This window comes from Netta rufina (genome assembly GCF_964035555.1).
Source record: "Netta rufina genome assembly, chromosome: 13".
NCBI lineage: Eukaryota > Metazoa > Chordata > Aves > Anseriformes > Anatidae > Netta > Netta rufina.
The window spans coordinates 11074111-11092314 of record NC_140136.1 but is presented as its reverse complement, the minus strand read 5'-3'; the positions used below and the strand labels follow the sequence as shown (position 1 = coordinate 11092314).

The window sequence follows — 18204 nt, the reverse complement described above, 5'->3', positions numbered from 1 at the left end:
GGCTCTAGGGAGACCTTATTGCTCTCTACAGCTACCTGAAAGGAAGCTGTGGGGAACTGGGGATGGGCCTCTTTTCACAGATAACTAGCAATAGGACTAGAGGGAATGGCCTCAAGTTGCGCCAGGGGAGGTTTAGTTTGGAAATAAGGAGACATTTCTTCTCAGAATGAGTGGTCAGGCATTGGAATGGGTTGCCCAGGGAAGTGATGGCATCACAGTCCTTGGAGATGTTCAAGGAAAGGTTGGACATGGTGCTAAGAGACATGGTTTAGTGGGTGACATTGGTTGTAGGGTGATGGTTGGTCCAGGTGATCTTGGAGGTCTTTTCCAACCCTAATGATTCTATGATTCTGTGATTTTTGTGGCCCTTCTCTGGAGTTTTTCTAAAACATCCATGTCCTTCTTGTGCTGGAGGTACCAAAGTTGAACACAGCTATGATAACTGTAATATCACAATGATTGGGTGAAGTCCCTGGTGTCTGCCACAAAGCAGTCTGACACTGGGCTGTCCCCTGTTTGGGAAGTATCTTGGCAGGGAATGCCTTGGATGGTCTCAGCTGAGTTTAGGGAAAACATGAGCTAGCACCAAGGAAGTCCTACAGCATCCTGGCCAGAGGAACAGGACCACAACCAGTTGGAAGAGGGAACTGATTGTCCCTTGATGTTACGTACTAGAGTACCTTGAGATAGCCTGTCCTGCTTTGGTCTTCCCAATAAAAGAGAGGCTTAAGTGACTTCCTTGGAGTGTATCCAAATCTTTCAGGGTTGACACTTTCAGGCAGGTGACACCAAGCTGAGTGGTGCAGTTGACATGACAGGAGGAAGGCGTGGTGTCCAGAGGAACCTCAAGAGGCTTGATTGGGCATTAAGCAATCTGATATAGTGAAAGATGTCCGTGTGCATGGCAGGGGAGTTGGACTAGACGGTCTTTAGAGGTCCCTTCCAACCCAATCCCTCCTATGATTCCATGATTTTATGCTTCTGTGATTCTCTGCCTTCACTTTCTCTGCTTTCACCATGCTCGCTCACCAAGACAGAACAGAAATCGGGGCCATGGGGCTCCTCAGCCAGCTCCCACATATCTCAGGTCTACCTTCCCTGTGCCTACTTTTTTTGCATTTTGAATTGCAGAGTCCTCATTCCCCGAAAATACCTCAGCTTAGCACGTTATCTTTGGGTGAGTCTACTTTGGGAGATCTTTCACTTTGTGGGCTCCAGCCATTGGCCTACCCATGGAAAAACAGTCCCTGGAGATCCCCCAGGCTCTTCAGGCTGCTCCACACTTCACTCCTTAAGGACATCATCTGCATGTCACATGTGCCCAGGGAAAGAAGATCAGTGACCATACACAATCTGCATTATCATGGGATACCTATGGATGACTTCTCAATCCATCCCTGGGTCTCCAGTGGCTACCAATATTAATATGATCTTTTGTCTTCCAAATCCAACCATAAACAGCCCTAGGGTGAGTGTTCACCCATTTGAGTGAAATAGTTTGAGCTTGTTGTTAATACCATCCTTGGAAGAAGAGCCCAGCCATCAGGCACTGGAGAGATCCCATTTAATTACAGACATGACAGGAGAGCAGCGGCTCTGACACAGTGTTAGGCACACTTTTATAGAGGCTTCAGGTGAGACAGAGAAAGTTGCTTCCTCAGGAGAAGTTAGATGAATCCAAACATAAACATAGGAACATTATACCACAGATTACTACAAAATAATATCAACAGCAGTACTAATAATAAAAATCCAAACAAAAGGAATAAAAAAAGAAAGAAAGAAACAAAGAACAAAATGAACACAAAGTACAGTCCAGACATAGGATAACCTGAGAATCATTAGCATAGAGTGATGGGAAATTTATCACAACTGAGAAACATTCGTGAAATCACTTTCTTTATGGCATCCTTGAGCTCCTTGTTCCTCATGCTGTAGATGAGGGGGTTCACTGCTGGCAATAGCACTGAGTACAGAACTGTTGTCACCAGGTCCAGGGATGGGGAAGAGATGGAGGGGGGCTTCAGGTAGGCAAACATGGCAGTGCTGAGACACAGGGAGACCACAGCCAGGTGAGGGAGGCACGTGGCAAAGGCTTTGTGCCTTCCCTGCTCAGAGGGGATCCTCAGCACGGCCCTGAAGATCTGCATGTAGGACAGAAAGATGAAAACAAAACAAACAGAAGCTAAACAGACACTAACTATGAGAAGCACAACTTCCCTCATGTAGAATTGTGAGCAGGAGAGCTTAAGGATCTGGGGAATTTCACAGAAGAATTGGTCCACAGCATTACCTTTGCAGAGAGGTAGTAAAAATGTATTGACTGTGTGCAGGGCAGCATTGAGAAAGCCACTGCCCCAGGCAGCTGCTGCCATCTGGGCACAAGCTCTGTTGCCCAGGATAGTCCTGTAGTGTAGGGGCTTGCAGATGGCAATGTAGCGGTCATATGCCATGACAGTGAGAAGACACAATTCTGCTACAATCAAAAAGAGAAAGAGAAAGACCTGGGCAGCACATTCTGCATAGGAGATGGCCCTGGTGTCCCAAAGGGAGTTGGCCATGGATCTGGGCATAGTAACAGAGATGGAGCCCATGTCAAGGAGGGCGAGGTTGAGGAGGAAGAAGTACATGGGGGTGTGGAGGCGATGGTCGCAGGCTACAGCTGTGATGACGAGGCCATTGCCAAGGAGAGCAGCCAGGTAGATGCCCAGGAAGAGCCCAAAGTGCAGGAGCTGCAGCTCTCGTGTGTCTGCAAATGCCAGGAGGAGGAACTCAGTGATGGAGCTGCCATTGGACATTTGTTGCCTCTGGATGTGGGGATCTGTCCAGAGAGGAAAAGGCATTGAAAGGTTAGGAGAGTAATCGGTTTCTAAACTAATTCAATTTCTTATCAAAATCCCCCAGACTGCCTTTAACCTTCCAGGAAGAACTTTTTCAGGTGCCTTACATGACCTCTGTTTGAGAGTATCTGAGGGTGTTACTGGGAGCAGGGCAGTTTAATGGGGACTATTTAGCAGCAACCGTTAAATAAAAGCAGAGGGTGATCTCAGCATAAATCCACTTACCATATCAAAGAGCTTTTCAGCATTGTCACTCCCAATTCAACCAAATTCTGAACAGGGCTGTAGGGATTGTATGTTTTGTTCCCGTGGCTGCACCAAACATGGGGAAGTGTTTTTAAGGCAGAAATTCTGGACATCTCTACTGCACTGCAACTGAAACCATGTAGGTCTTGTGAGGCACAGGTACTGTTCCTGAGCCCAGAGTGAGGAGAGCTGGTTTATACATCAGTCCTGGCCTCAGCTGCCCACTCCTGGCACCTCTCTGAGCTGGGCAAAGATCACACTCAGACATTTCCCTGCAAGGAACCTGGACACTGCTGAGATCAGAGGAAGCCAGGTTCCAAGTTCAGATCTCCAAATCCCTCACCTGTCTCATCACACTTGAGGAGGGCTTCACTCAGCTTTTCCTCCCAAGCAGGGCTCATTTCCACCCAAAGGGCTCATTGCAGCTGCCCAGTGCCACTTCCATGGCCTTAGCACCAAGGTGTTTTCTCCATGGATCTCCGGGAGAGCATAGAGGTGCTATGGGAGAACTGTGCCTTTGTGGAGGGCAGCCTGCAGCCCAGGAGGACCCTCCAAGAAAAGACTCCAATGTCTTGATGATGGGGTGTCCTGAACAGCAGCATACACACACACACACACACCCGTGCAGTGTCCAGAGCCTTCAGGCTCGATGAGGACAAAGGAGGCAGGGAGAGGAGGGGAAACATGAAGAAATGCTTCTGGTGGCAGCTCTCTCTCACTGCCTGCCCATGTCTCTGCTGCCTGAAGCTGTCCCTGCCAGGAGCTGTTTCTCTGCCCCCATGTCTCCTCCTGTCCTCACAGACATGCTCACAGACCCCATCCCACATGCCCTGTGCTCAGCTTTGCCCTGCAGACACCTTCTGAGGACGGGGCACTGTCTATGAGCATCACAGCATTTGCAGATCCTAATGACCATCTGAGAAAAACCCTGAGGGGACCATAAAAGTGAGCATTCAGTGTGTAGGCTGAGGGGTGTGAGGGGACTCTCTGAAGTTCATCACTGACATATTGATCTGCAACTGCAATTCTCTAGGAGTCTCAGTCTCCCTTACAATCCTGACAATCCGTTCTCATGTAACCTCTCTCCCCTCCACAGCAGGAATCTGAAAGTCCAAGCTCCAGAAAGTGTCTGCCCCTTCAGGTAGCCCATGCCTTGCCCTTCCTCTTGAAAATCACAGAATCACAGAATTCTATGGGTTGGAAGGGACTTCAGGAGATCATTGGGTCCAACCCCCCTGCCAATGCAGGTTTCCTACAGCAGGTTGCCCAGGCAGGCTTCCAGATGTGCCTTGAGTATCTCCAGAGAAGGAGACTCCACAACAACCCTGGACAGCCTCTTCCAGTGCTTCATCACCCTCACTGTGAAGAAGTTCTTTCTCATGTTGGTGGGGAACTTCCTGGGCTCCATTTTGTGGCCATTGCTCTTTGTCCTGTCCTCACAAACCACTAAAAATAGGTTGGCCAAATCCCTCTGTCTCCCACACTTAAGGTATTTGTAAACATTAATAAGATCCCCTCTCAGTCTGCTTTTCTCCAGGCTGAACAGACCCAGGTCTCTCAGCCTTTCCTCATAGGGAAGATGCTTCAGGCCCCGTATCATCTTTGTGGCCCTCCGCTGGACTCTTTCCAGGAGATCCCTGTCTTTTTTGTACCGAAAACCCCCTCAGAAATGCCATTCTCTAAAGCCTCTTCTATTCCACACAGGAGAAAGAGGGACAGTCATCGTTACAATAAGCTATCAGCCCCTGGATGAGCCAGCTTTAGAAGACCCCTTGTGCAACCCCATCTGCATTGCCCTGCTGCCAGAGACTCACGGTGTAACAAGCCTGCAGCTTTGTCCTGCCACACGCTGTCCTCTGTTGCACTCTTCACAGACTTTAACTTCTCTCCTATGCTCTCCCCTTGTAACCAGCACCTTGTAAGCTCTGCTGTTCTGTGCAGAGGAGCTGCTCCTGGGCAGAGCTGTCTGTCTGCAGTGCTGCCAGCTTGCCAGGAGCTCCCTCCAGCCCAGGAGCCCAGAGCAGCCCAGCAGCAGAGGACCTGACCATGGCATCACTTGCTGTGTCCCATGGGGCTCCCTGGAGATATCTCCAAAGCCTCAGGGCTGATAGCTCCTGAAAGGCAACAGGGTCTCTCCTGGGGTGTGTAGTCTGAAGCAGACTGAAGTAATTCCTGACCTTTCCTTTCTGAACATGGGAGAGACATTAGGAGTGTGCTTTGTTCTCAGAATGTGGCTGTCTAACAGGAGGTACAAGTAATTCCCTCCCTTAACCCCTGTTCCATACCTGTTGCCTGGCAGAACACCTTGGCCGTTACAGTCAGGGATCATTTCACCTCTCTGACCTTTCTTCACAATTTCTTTAAGCAACTAAAAAAGAAGCATCTAGCTCATTGGTGTCCTACCAGGAGAGAGGGCACCAGAATGCCCTAGAATTTCCCATGGAGAAAGGGGAATGAGACAGTCAGACATCATTGACTGAGTTTTCCATACTGTGAACACAAAACTTTCTCAACCCTTAGACAAACCTCTTCCTCCTCTCCCACATGACCAGCACAGTGACTGGGATTTGGAGAAACCTCCTCATCGTGCTGATGGTGGCAAGCCAGCTTCTACAGACACTCATTAACGTAGGTTCCGTCTCTATTTGTATGCATACTGGGGTCCTTGGGTGGTCGGTTGTCTGGCATACTTGGGTGGTCTTTTGTTGAAGGCCAGAAGTCTTCCTCGCTGCTTGCCTTCTGGCCTTTCCTGTCTTTGACAGACTTCAGCAGTCAAGCCAGTTCTTGCTGGTTCCATTATCTATGCATACAGTCTTTTATTCCCTTATCTTTGGGTTGTTAAGATACAATTGTGCTAACTAAGACCTAGGAATCACTATCCTTTATCTTGTTCCCTGTCTCTAGTTTTCTTTATCCCCCTTTTCTTTATCCTAAGGAAATTCTTTTGCTTATAACACTCCTTCTTGATTCAAAGTTTTCATAAAATTCTTATCAGTTTCTACTTGGTGCTTGTTTCGGTTACACTTACAGGTTTCATAATCATCTTGTCCTTTCATGCAGCACCAAAATGCACACTGTACCAATACACAGGTTCAGAATACTAGTAAAAGCAAGAACAATATTCCTATAAGCAATTGCTTAAGCCAAAAAAAGTTGGGTAACCAAGAGGTCAGTTTGTTCCATAATTCTTGAATCCACGAGGTGTCATCTTGAACTATCTTGTGTAAGATCTTGGTCTTTTCCCAAATATTTTTGAGATCAGTCTCAATTTTTCCTGCCTCATTTATGTACATACAGCAACAATTTTTCTCATGTCTTTTGCCAGTACGCCCACACACAAAACCAGTGAAAAAAACATTAAGCCTGAATGGCAAGGGGAGCATAGGAGAGGAATATAATAATAAAAATGTTGCTGCTTTGTCACAGAGCTTGATGTAAGGATGAAGTAAGGGCCTAGATGTCAGGGGACATTTCCAACAGCTGCCTGTGTGGGGATGCATTTATTTTTTATCACAGCAGAGCTCCAGCACAGAAGTGCCAGGTGCCAAGCTCCCCAGCTGCCTCCTCTAGACCTTTCAGGCACACACGGCGCTTCAGACTCGGGGTCTGGGAAAGCCCCCCTGAGGCAGGAGCAGCAGGAAGGCCATGAAAGGCAGCGCTCTCCCTCCTCGCACCCACCGACACCCCGCGGCTCTCAGCGAGCCGAGCCCGGCCCCGCTCCGCTCCCTGCCCGCGGCCGAGCCTCAGCCGGGCGCCGCCGCCTCCATGGGGCCTGCCAGAGGGCGGTGCACGCGCACTGGGGGCCCGCGGGCGGCTTCTGGAGGCTTCTGAGGGTGGCGGGCAGCGCGCTGAGGTGAGGGCAGCGCTCGGGCTTCGTGGCTGTGGGGACGGTGGCAGTGGCTCTGCCAGCTGGAGGGCACTGCCGTGACTTCTGTCTCCTGAAATATTTCGTTAGCTGCTCACCTGTGGTGTGAATTCTTCGAAGCGGTAGGCTAAGCGCTGCCGTGGTGAGTGGCGTTGTGATGTGCGAGGCTGTGGTGAAATGGCGTGCAAAAGATCTGTTCTGTTCCAGTAGAAGTGTGCTGTGAAAAATGAGTAAAAATTTCTGTTGTACTAAACTGCATGTCAAAGGTTGGGGTTCATGTCTTTATGTTTTGTTTTGTTTTTCAATGATGTAAGCTTTTGGGGTTTTGCTGACTGCTTGGTCAGGTAGTTAGATTGCAGCAGCCCCAGTCTTCAAGATAATCTGAAGACTGCATGTCGTTAATTGCAGTGCTAAAGAAACTTACAAGTTTAGAAGTCATTTATTGAACTAATTGTGTGAACGTGAAAGATGCGTTATGCCTATTAACATTCTTTATGCTGAATATCTATTCCTATAATGTAAGAGGCCTTGCTAAAGGTTTTAAGATTCATGTTTACTACTCAGATGCTCATGAAAATACCCTATCACTTCAGCAGGAGATAATACTACTTTTTAATCTACTGTTTGCACCAGATTGAAGATCCGAGTTGCTTTTGAGTTACTATGGAAGGATGTGGGCCTTACATAGTTGATGAAATAGAGTATAAAAACCAGAATGCAGAAATAAATCAGTTCTATGGCGAATCTTGTGAAAATGCAGATGAAGTAAAGCCGGTAACATTAGAAGGCCAGGTAGAGATATTGCTATTTGTGTACAATAAAATAAATAATTTGGTATTTGCATTGGTTTAGGGGGTGAATTATCGAAGATGCGTGTGGTTTTTTTGTCTTGTTTTGTTTTTTGTTTGTTTTTGACTACTGCTTTGTAGTAGAAAAGGACATCTACATGGTTTGCGCCATCTTATCTGTAAGCTTTATTGCTAAGGAAGCTGCAGTACTTGCAGTTTATAAAGTAAATCAGGGCTGCATCGTAAACACTGTTTGCTTGCTTCTAAAAAAACTGACAGTGATGTTTGTTCCGTTTACAAGAACCTGTTGTCTTGTTCTTTTCTTCTTAGATTTGTGTGGTTTTCAGTGAAGAACTGAAATGCAGGTGTAGAGCAGTTATTAAGTCAATCATGTACTGTGCAGGTCATTATCAAACAGAATGCTTTCTGGGGGATTATGCCAAATACACTTTTGTTAAAACAGAGAAGTAAGAGTTTGTTGTTTTTCTTTTTTTTTTGGGGGGGGGAGTGTCACTGAAATGTATTTTGTTGGTTATCAGTATTTGTTTAGTTTAATAGTCACAAGGCTTTGGTCTCATTGAAGTGTGGTTCCACAAGAAACTGCTATCCATATGATGGGCCCTTGTCAGTGTGGATGCAAACCAGTCTTTGTTTTGTTAATTTTTTAAAGATGTTTTCTATTCTATTTTTCTTTTCCTTAAAGACTTGGAACTGGAATAGTGTCAGTTTAATATGATTGAGATTTATGGTTATCAGTTAATATTACTGAAACTTACCTTATTAAGGGATAAATAAATAAAACCACTATGAAACCAATTATTTCTAAAATATTAAAATGTGCCTTAAAAAATCTCTTCCAGCTTTCAGCCATGTTTAAGGTTCATTTCTTTAACACAATATTCAACTTATCGTACAAGAATCTTTACCAATGTTTTAGTAGTATTCAACAAAATTAAGAAAGCTTATTTAAAATATTTCAGAATAAGTATTTTAAAATCTTAAAATAAGTAACATTTTTAAATTGAATGTGCCTGTATCAGAGAGCAACTTGACAATGCCATGAGTTTAAAATACCTTCTAATAGAATTAAACACGTGATATACTGCTTTTCATTATGAAATAACTTACTTGGACCAAAAATGATAACTATATGGATCTTAAAAGCTTGGTATAGGTGGTGTCTTGCTGTTTATTAAATGTCTCCCATCAAACCATTTATAAGGGGTAATTACGTATAGATCAAGGCTCTAGTGATAGCTATACAAATATTTATTTATTTTTCTAGGGAAATGAGTACAGATGCATGTTAGTATATTTATTAATTTCCTTCTTACTGACTTTAGTCATACCTGGTTTCTCACTCAGATATAAGAATTGCCAAATGGCATATGCAGCATCAGATGGTATATATAGTGTATGAGGTGTAAATATCATGAAAAGACTTTAAACTGTACTGCAAACCTTTCTGATGTTTCTCTACTAAATGGGAAGTGCATTCATATTCAGGGCAAATGTGTTTATTAATTGCTCCTTACAGGACCTGTCTTAGATACAACCTACCTGCTTATTTGCAAGTACAATACAATACACACAGATATTTGAGGAGGAGAGGATGAATTTATAAAAACAGTAAAGAGTCTCCAGGCTGTTAATTTTCCATACTAATGGAACATGGCACTTCCATGATTTAGAGGTTTTCACACATCCAAGTATAATGCATTATTATGCAAAGTAAAGGTCAATAGGAAGCAATAACAACATGGAACTTGATTTCACAAATACGCATAAATAAATAAATAATTTCAGTGTATGAATAAAACTAGTTTCTGTGGACAGGTCATTAATGCTTTTCAGTTCTCAGTCTTCCTTCAAAGACTGAGGGCAACTTCATTTTTTGAGCTCTGTTCTTAATGCCTTGTTAGATTCTTGTTTCATTTAAAAGTTACAACATTTGTATTAGTTTTTCTTCCAAGAAATAGGTTGCATTCATTTAACCATTATTTCTGTTTTTGTATAGCTTGAAAAATACTGATAATTTGATATGGGGTTAATATTTTTCCTTTTTATTTACTACTACATTTGGCAACTAGGCAAATCAAAGCCAAGTTATGTGCTGTAGGAGATAATACATTTGATGTTATTCTTTATGTGACAATAAAAGATTAAAAAGTAAGATACTTCTATATCTAGAAACCTATTTGCCTGCTTTATTATGTAAATCATAACTTTGTAATCAGCTTAGGACTGAAAAGCATTATCTGCAAGTGAGTTTTGTCATTTGCCAGGTACAGTAGAAGCTAAATCATTAACTTATTAAAGATATTGTTTTATGTTAGTGTTGATGTAACTCTCTGGACGTGTTCCAGGAGGCAGAAATTCCATTTTCATTCATGTGTACATTTCTTTTGAAGGTATTGGCAGGCAAATGAAGTACAAGTCTGTAGCATTGCACAAAGATATGTTGTATAACAAAAAGTACACATTCTCATAAGAACTGCACATTTAGGTTATTTCATGCAAATTTCTTTTTGCCCTTTCAAGATTTTCTTTCATTTTTACAAACTTCTGATGAAGGTAATTTATTTTACGAATTTATCATTTATAGTTTGGCTTGGTTTAGGTCTAATTACAACTGTTAGAATTACAGGACAAGGTACAAGAAAAATCACAAATCAGGCTCACAGAAAATGAATGTTATGTTCCCAAAGCTGTTTTCCTGCTAGCTTGGTCTGGTGAAAGGCTGAGCAGCAGTGGATACCAGAGTCAATTCTACTCACTATAACCTCATTCATCTTTTTCCTCATTGTCCTAATCACATTTATTTCAGTAATGTGTTAAAATTTGAAGTAATACGTTAAGTTCTTCGCTGTTTAAAATTTTATATATATATATATATTTAAAGAGCAGATAACAAAAATTTTAGGGCTATCAATATTTTATGGAACTTGAATTTAAAAAAGTTGGCCTGAACAATGTTATTAAATGCATAAGTGTGTGAATGCTGATATTAGTGTTAAAACCAGAGCACTTAAACTTTAAAGTGGAATTGTTGGAGATAACTTTAAATGAACTAGAATTGTCCTGGGTGAAGTGTTGTTTTTCTGTTGTTTTTGTTTGGTTTGGTTGATTTTCGCTATTCCTTTTGATTACCTGGAGTTGTAATGCACAGCTGTTTTGGAGGTTGTAACACTGAAATGCGCAGTAGAACTGTTTGTCTTTCAGAATCTGTTACCTGTGTTCAAGCATTATAATATTTTCTTTGCTTAAAACAAATATTGTCTTTGAGGTTTTTAAAGAAATATTTGTTGTTATTTAAGTTGAATTACTCTGCATCATACAATGAGATGTCCCTTTAAAAATATAAATATACAGGAAGCAATTCAAGTGGACAGCTTTGTGAATTATTTACTGCATTTTCACGCATTTTGTGTTATATTTAGAATATTTTGCAACTACTTTATTCAAGTGCCTTTAAATACCAGTTCATACTTGCTTTGGATGGGGCTTTGAGCAACCTGGTACAGTGGAAGGTGTCCTTGCCCATGGCAGGGGGGTTGGAACTAGATGAAATTTAAGGTATGTTCCAAACTAAACCATTCTATAATAAGACTGAGTCCTCAAACCTTCATGGGGAGAAGTAGCTCCACTTGTCAAAATGTCTAACTTCTGCCAATAATCTGCTGTAGTTACTGTCAGACTTAAGCAGCTGTAATGTAGTTATAAAATAATTCACTTCCATCTGCTTGGATCATTCAGCGTTAAAGGCTGTTAACACTGTGGCTGTGGTCATTGCCATAGACAATAACTTTGAAAGTACATATAAAGTCTTATACCTTCTATCCGTTCAATTCTATCAGCTTAAATGTTCCTATTGTTTAAAACTTCAGATATACCCTAAATAAGTATGCAATGTTGATTCTGGTCAATAAGGATTTTTTATTATTATTATTTTTATTTTTTAAGGTATGCATTAATGATGATGTTGTCTCAAAGAACTTTGCTTGCTTTGTGGACACTGAAGAGAATACTGGAAGTCTTGCAAAAGATTAAGAGAACCAGACATCATTAAACGCTGAGAAGAAACTAAACAGCAAATCAGTGGCAACTCACTGTAAATAACAATATTGACTTTTTATGTGTTCAGATAACTTAAAAATTTCTGATTATCTTCTTAGGTCATAGTGTTTCTAGTTCTTTTCAGGAAAAGACATACCAAAGATCAAGCACAGATCTAAATGAAAGTACCAAATCTGTAAGTATCATGTTGTGTAATAAACTGTCAAAGGTGAATTTGATTAAGCATATATGGGACAGATAAGAAATGCTGTAGTCATCTAGTTGTTTCTTCTATGTAACAGATCTGGGAGACTGTAGTAATTATTGATAGAGTTAAATTGGAGTGGAATGTTGTTTCTTTTCTTTAAAATGCAGAACATATTTAAAAAAAAAAAAAAGAAAAGGTGCTAATCCTTGAAAAGGTTATGCCTACTCTTTTGCTCCTTTGCCATGGTTTTATGAAGATAATAGCTGTCTACAGTGGGACTTTCAGTTTTCTAAATATAAAAGACGGTAAACTTTAACGCTGCCGTGAAAACAAAATAGTCCTTATGCTACAGAATGGTTGATGTTTATTGGAGTTTCTTCTTGTTTGTTGAGTAGTCTAATGCCAAGTTCCCTTTATCAGCCACCTGAGTGCTGCAGATCTTTGACCAAGTCATGTCTGTTGATTCCTTGTGATAAAAGATGGTTGTTAGAAAATCCCCAGTTCAGAACTGAGGATCTTTTGAACAAGTCTGGATATAGTGTCTGCTACAAGTTATTCCACTGAGGATTTTCACTGATGTTCAATTTACCTTCATGTGCATTCACCTGTTTCTGTTTTTTCCTCCAGTCTGAGGTGTACAGACTTCTCATGATCTTTTATTCTCTTTTTAGAAAGATGTTTAAGAACTAAGCAATGTATGTTCATGCTAGTTCAGATCCCCGTTAGGGCTGTTGCTTGAGATATGACTGTGACCTAATGTTAATGTTTTGTTTTGTTTTGTTTTGTGGGCAGTGGTCTTGTCAAGTGCTTGAAAGAAAATTCTGCTCCATAAGAAGTTAGATACTTTTTTGAAGTTTGCTTCATTAAAATTGTTGCCTCAATCAGAAAAACATAAAATTTGGTACAGAGAGAAGTCCAAAATACTTGGAAAATCCTACAGTTAAGTAAGAAAACCACTTTTACCTCAGTACGTGGAAGAAATACTTCCTTGAACAGTATTTTAGTGCAAAGAAAAACATAGTTTTCATTTCTTCTTGATAGATTACCAAAGTATTTTCAGGTTTGCCTTGCAAGGAAAAGTCAGTTGTTCACACGGACAGGTACGGTGTGTTGTGATAAATATTTGAAATTGTTATGTAATCAGGGATTTAGGTGGTGGTGTATGTTTTGAGTTACTATTCTTGATCACTCAAGAGAAAAAAATGTATATGCACGCTTTTGGGCAAGAAGGGAGTTTGAAGCTGTTGATATTTATTCAAAGTACAATAAAAATAGTTCCTTTTCAACTATGGTTTGGTAACAAATATTTGATGGGGAGGATATTTTTCTGCACTCTAAACATGTTAAGTTTCTTTATTACATCAATTGTTAGAGTGATTTAATATTTTCAAATTCAATTAAATATGAATTGATTTGTGCTGTGCTTTGATTTACTATGATGCAGATCAGATAACCCATACTTAATATGCCTGAGTTGTTGGAGTATTTTAAATTCAGTATCTAGCTGATGGAAAGAACCATTGCTTCATTCCTTGAAACTTTTAAGAAATCTTTCTTTCTCCAGTGATGTTTGATTTTTTTTTTTTTTTCCCTCTAGATTTGAGAAAGCTACTAATTTTCTGTTAAAAAACTGTTTGGGGTTATATGCAGATACTAAAAAGCAAATACTGAATTCAGTTTTCAAATCCGTTTTCTTTATTTCTGTAGTCATGTTAGAAGGTTTTGCTCCTCAGCATAGATTATGCATGAAAAATATTTTGAGATTGAATTGGTTCTTGAGATTTTAGAAATATTGGTGGTATTTATAAATTGTACTTATGTTGTATTAGGTGAGTATTTTCTTGTTTTCTAGTTGTACATTTGTGTTTATTTCTTCATGGTGACCTATGTTCTACATTAAATACTTAAAACTAGGTTATCTTGTCACTTGGTTATCTTTTTACTTGTTAGTGCTGCATCTACTCTACTCCCCCCCACCCCCAGGTCTCAGGGTTAAACTGCTGAGAGGGAAATCATCAGGAAGCCTTACTTATGAGAAGGAGATTAAGAGTTGTTTGATTTATTAGTTACAAGAACCATTAATACTTTCAGAGAATTTCCACAGTTTCATGATCCTCTGCTAATACGGAGGCTATTTTCAGTTTGGAATTCAGAATGTCTGAAGCCTTAACATAATTGTTTCCCCCTGTGTTCTGGTAGATTTCTTGGTTTGTTTGTTTTTGGTTTTTTTTTGAGTTCTTTGCAAGAGCAAAGACTTAACGAGTTTCAAACTTAATTTTTGCCTTTTATCTGTCAACAGAAGATTAACTTAATTATATCTAGAGGTTCAAGGTGTTAGCATTTCTGCATTACTGGAAGTGTTTTCTATTTTCTGAAGTATGTGGCTGTGGTCTATTCTTTCTTCGATATTGTTATGAGATTCAGATTTACACAGATCATAAACTAACTTGTAATGCTGTCTGCCACATGCTTATGAAATGTGTTGAAGAAATAATGCCTTATGGAAGTGTATTGGGAAAAGATTTTCCTTGATTCTTAAGTCAGTGGATGGGGGGAAGGAAACAGGCATTGCAAATGTGACCTAATACTTCACATGCTTAAGTATTTTGGTTCCCTTACATTTGTGTTTAAACCATGTGTTCAGTTTTAACAGATGACTGTATGCAGTTTTGGGGAATTACAGATGCATTTTGCATGATACATTTCAGTTTTCCCTCTTCTCCAAGATTCTTCGGTCAATGTCTATACAACATGTCTAACAACTTCCATGATGTGATAGAGGTTTTAATAAATCTTCAACAAACTAATGTTAACATTTGATAATTGTTTGGTGGATAAATAAAAGCTTAGAAACGCATACATATTTTTTAGGAATCATCAGTAGATCAGGAACATACAAAGGCAAGGTCATTCATACTACTAACAGAAAACAACATGTCATGCTCTTGGGATCCTGCGCTATTAGAAGTGTGCTGAAACTGAAATTCCCCAGGAACTGCATGATTTTACAGCCAGGGTGCTAGAAGCTGAAGAAGAAAAGAAATTATTTCATTGATAATGAAATTGAATGGATCCCAAAGATAATATTCATCATCCTTTTTTCATAGTATTTCCCACAGGTTCTTTAATTTGTGTGTTTGTTTTCTACAGGAAAACAGTTATGAACTGCAAACTTAGTTATCAAATTTAATAGCTTTTTAGTCTTATCAATAAATATCTGTTAGTGGTCCAGATTCTAAGAAGTTAACTTTTAGCTTTTATTTGCTTGCAAAATAATATAGTGAAATTTATGGGATCTTCTCCTATGTGATTTAAATGCCTTCTTCCAGAACAAGTTATCGCTGCTTTTAAGTTTGTGGGGAGTAACGGAAGGTCAGCCTCTGTAAATTGACCTGGGCTTAGGTAGTCTTCTATTACTAAGTTCCTTCCTAAAGACTTAACAGTACTTTGATCCATGGTAAAATTACAGTATTTCATTAGTTAAATCGTTTCGATGTATTGAATACCCTTATTGTTAAGCTCAGATGATGTTTCACTACAATTCAAATAAATGCAAAGTTATCTTGGTATACATCTCAAACATGGTGTTTCGTTTTTCCTAGGTAACCCATCATATTCATCACAAAATTAAAGGAAAACTACATGAAGCAAAAAATAGTACTTACCCTAGGAAATACAGTTTGGATTGACCCAATGGTATTTTTAGTGTTGTTGAGTTAAAAAAGGAGCACAGGCAGAAATATATTCTGATTTTCATCTACGTAGCATTCACGCGTAACTAAGAACTGGAACAGATTGCTCAGTGAAGTTTTATACTCTCCATCCGTGGAGATACTTGAAGGTCCATCTGGATGCAGTCCTGGGCTACTGGTACTAGGTGACCCTCCTTGAACAAGGGGGTTGATTGACATGACTCCCCTCTCATAGCTTCATCTGTTCTGCAATTAACATGAATGTTCGTTTATAGATGGAATATATGTGAGAGATTAAAACTTGAACTGTAAATCTGGGGAGCTGAAAATGCACCAGTAACAGAGTATTGAATTAATTATGTCATCCAGACTATTTATCTTTTTGTAAAATCCAGACTATTTCATGAAGTTAATAACAAAAGTGGTTTTTTGGTTTTTACTATATCTTTTTGTAAAGTCGTTACATTTATGATATGTACTATTTATCTTTTTGTAATACTATTAGCTTAATAGAATATTTCCAGATAGGAAGTATCTGACATAAGTACCAAATGCATGGTTGCAGTAGTGCTTGCAGTAGTAATCTGATTGCTAGTGAATTATTTCTATGATGGTATGGGGCTATTCTGGAATCTGGTTTGTATAGTATAGATAAGTATAAAATATCTTCCTCGATTTCTTATTTTTAGATGGTGTAGCTCAAAATAAGGAAGCAAGCAGAAGACTCTACCCTGCATCAGCATAAATGGTACAAAAACTCAGAGTGATTTTGCTACCATGCTTGCTTTTTTTTTTGTCCTGCCAAACAGGACAATTATCCTTACCGAGATTATCTGTTTTATGTGTAAATAGATACAATACAGGTAGAAGTATCCTTTAATTGTTAAATTGACATTGAGCTCCAGAGACCAGTGGTGGTGTTGAGTATCTCCCCTCTTAAGCTAATAAATACTCTCCTCCAAAGGCTGAGGTCACATTGCTTTTGTAGCAAGTGAGGCTGACACTCTGTTTCCTGATATTGCTACTTAGAGACAAATTATTATGGCTTGGATACACATACAAGTGCTGAAACATACAAGTGGGCAACCTAAGGGGAGAATTCTAGTTGTATGTAAGACAGTTTATTTTCTGTTTGGGCTAACCCCAGTTAATCTTCCTCTATTCTAGCTTTTATCCAGAAATAAAGTGGTTTCAAAATGAAGTGACTGTTACAGTGAAGGTAAAAATAGCAGGTATTGCTGACTATAAATGTGACTTTTCTAAAGAGAAGGTAATTTTCAGGTAGGTTTATGAAACTTAAGTTTAATAAACCTAAAATGTGGCTGTTAGTTTGTATTTATTTATTTTTAAACATTTTTATAATTTAGTGCTTGTTCAGGAGACAAACTTTATTTGGCTGACATAGAGCTACATCAGTACGTGCTTACAGAAAAGTCATCATGTGTGATTAAGGACAAAAAGGCTGCTATTAGCCTCACAAAAGAGAAGAAAGGAGCATGGTGCAAGTTACTAAAGAAAAAGGTGAAGAGAAAATTGATTTGAGAATTACTGAATATTTCTAACATACTAGCTGTGCTTTGGTACAGATATTTCAGACTGTTTTTTGTTAACAGAATCCTCATGTGTCTTTTGATTTTGAACACTGGGAAGATTTTAAAGACAAGGGTCCTTTTCCGGTTGGTAAGGATTGAATAAGTCAGTGTTCATCGTGTATGAAATGTTTATCGGCAGTAGCCAAAGATCTGGTTGAGTCTTCAGACGACAGCAACGTAGAAAGTGATGAGAAATGTGGAGATAAATCTTTATTGTCTGTTAAGGATAATGTTGCAAAATATTGTCTCTCGCATGATCATTTCCCATAAAATTGCTGAAACTGAACGTATAGGTTGCAGAACTGTGTTTATTTTTTGGAGGAAAATAGTAAGTAAAGTCCTTCTTGTGTTCTAAGCATCTGAAAAAAATACTCTCCAGAAGAACTTTATGTATATTGTCCAGTGCTTTCGCTTCAAAATTGTTGGCTTTAATGATGACGTGCACAGATGTACTTTTAATTTAAGTAATTAAAGAGCTTTACTTACCTTAGTTTGCTGTGTTAGCAATAGTTAATAATTTCTGCAATTTCACAAACTCTGATGGTCTGTCAATTATTTCTACATTATCCTTCATACACATACGGAATCAGTTTTGTAGCAATTGCCTGTTTCAGTTCTGCATAAATAAATGATGCCTGAACTCAGATGGCAATCTGTACCTGACTGGAAATACATGAACTTGGCATGAAATACTGTACTGTGCAGCTAACTAATAGCAAACTGCTGTACTGTGCAGCTAACAAATAGCAAACTGCTGCATAGTATTAGCGGAATGAGCATTGTGGTAGAAAATTCAGTGTTTTCAGTTTGACATTTTCATGTGTTGTGAATTCTTTTCGTTACTTAATTTCCTCTCACCTAGCTAAAACTCTTACGCTAATGAAGGACAAAATCTTGTCTGCCTAGCTCAAAGGCTT

At 39.7% G+C, this 18204-nt stretch overlaps 1 protein-coding gene across 1 annotated transcript; it reads right to left on the bottom strand.

Annotated features, from left to right (window-relative positions):
* Positions 1–1841: 1841 nt before the first annotated feature.
* On the bottom strand, positions 1842–2798 carry LOC311214312 (olfactory receptor 14C36-like; the record flags this gene model as incomplete). Its single annotated transcript, XM_084294823.1, has 1 exon — positions 1842–2798. The coding sequence occupies one exon, from the start codon at positions 2796–2798 to the stop codon at positions 1842–1844; it is 957 nt and encodes a 318-aa protein (XP_084150949.1).
* Positions 2799–18204: the final 15406 nt, after the last annotated feature.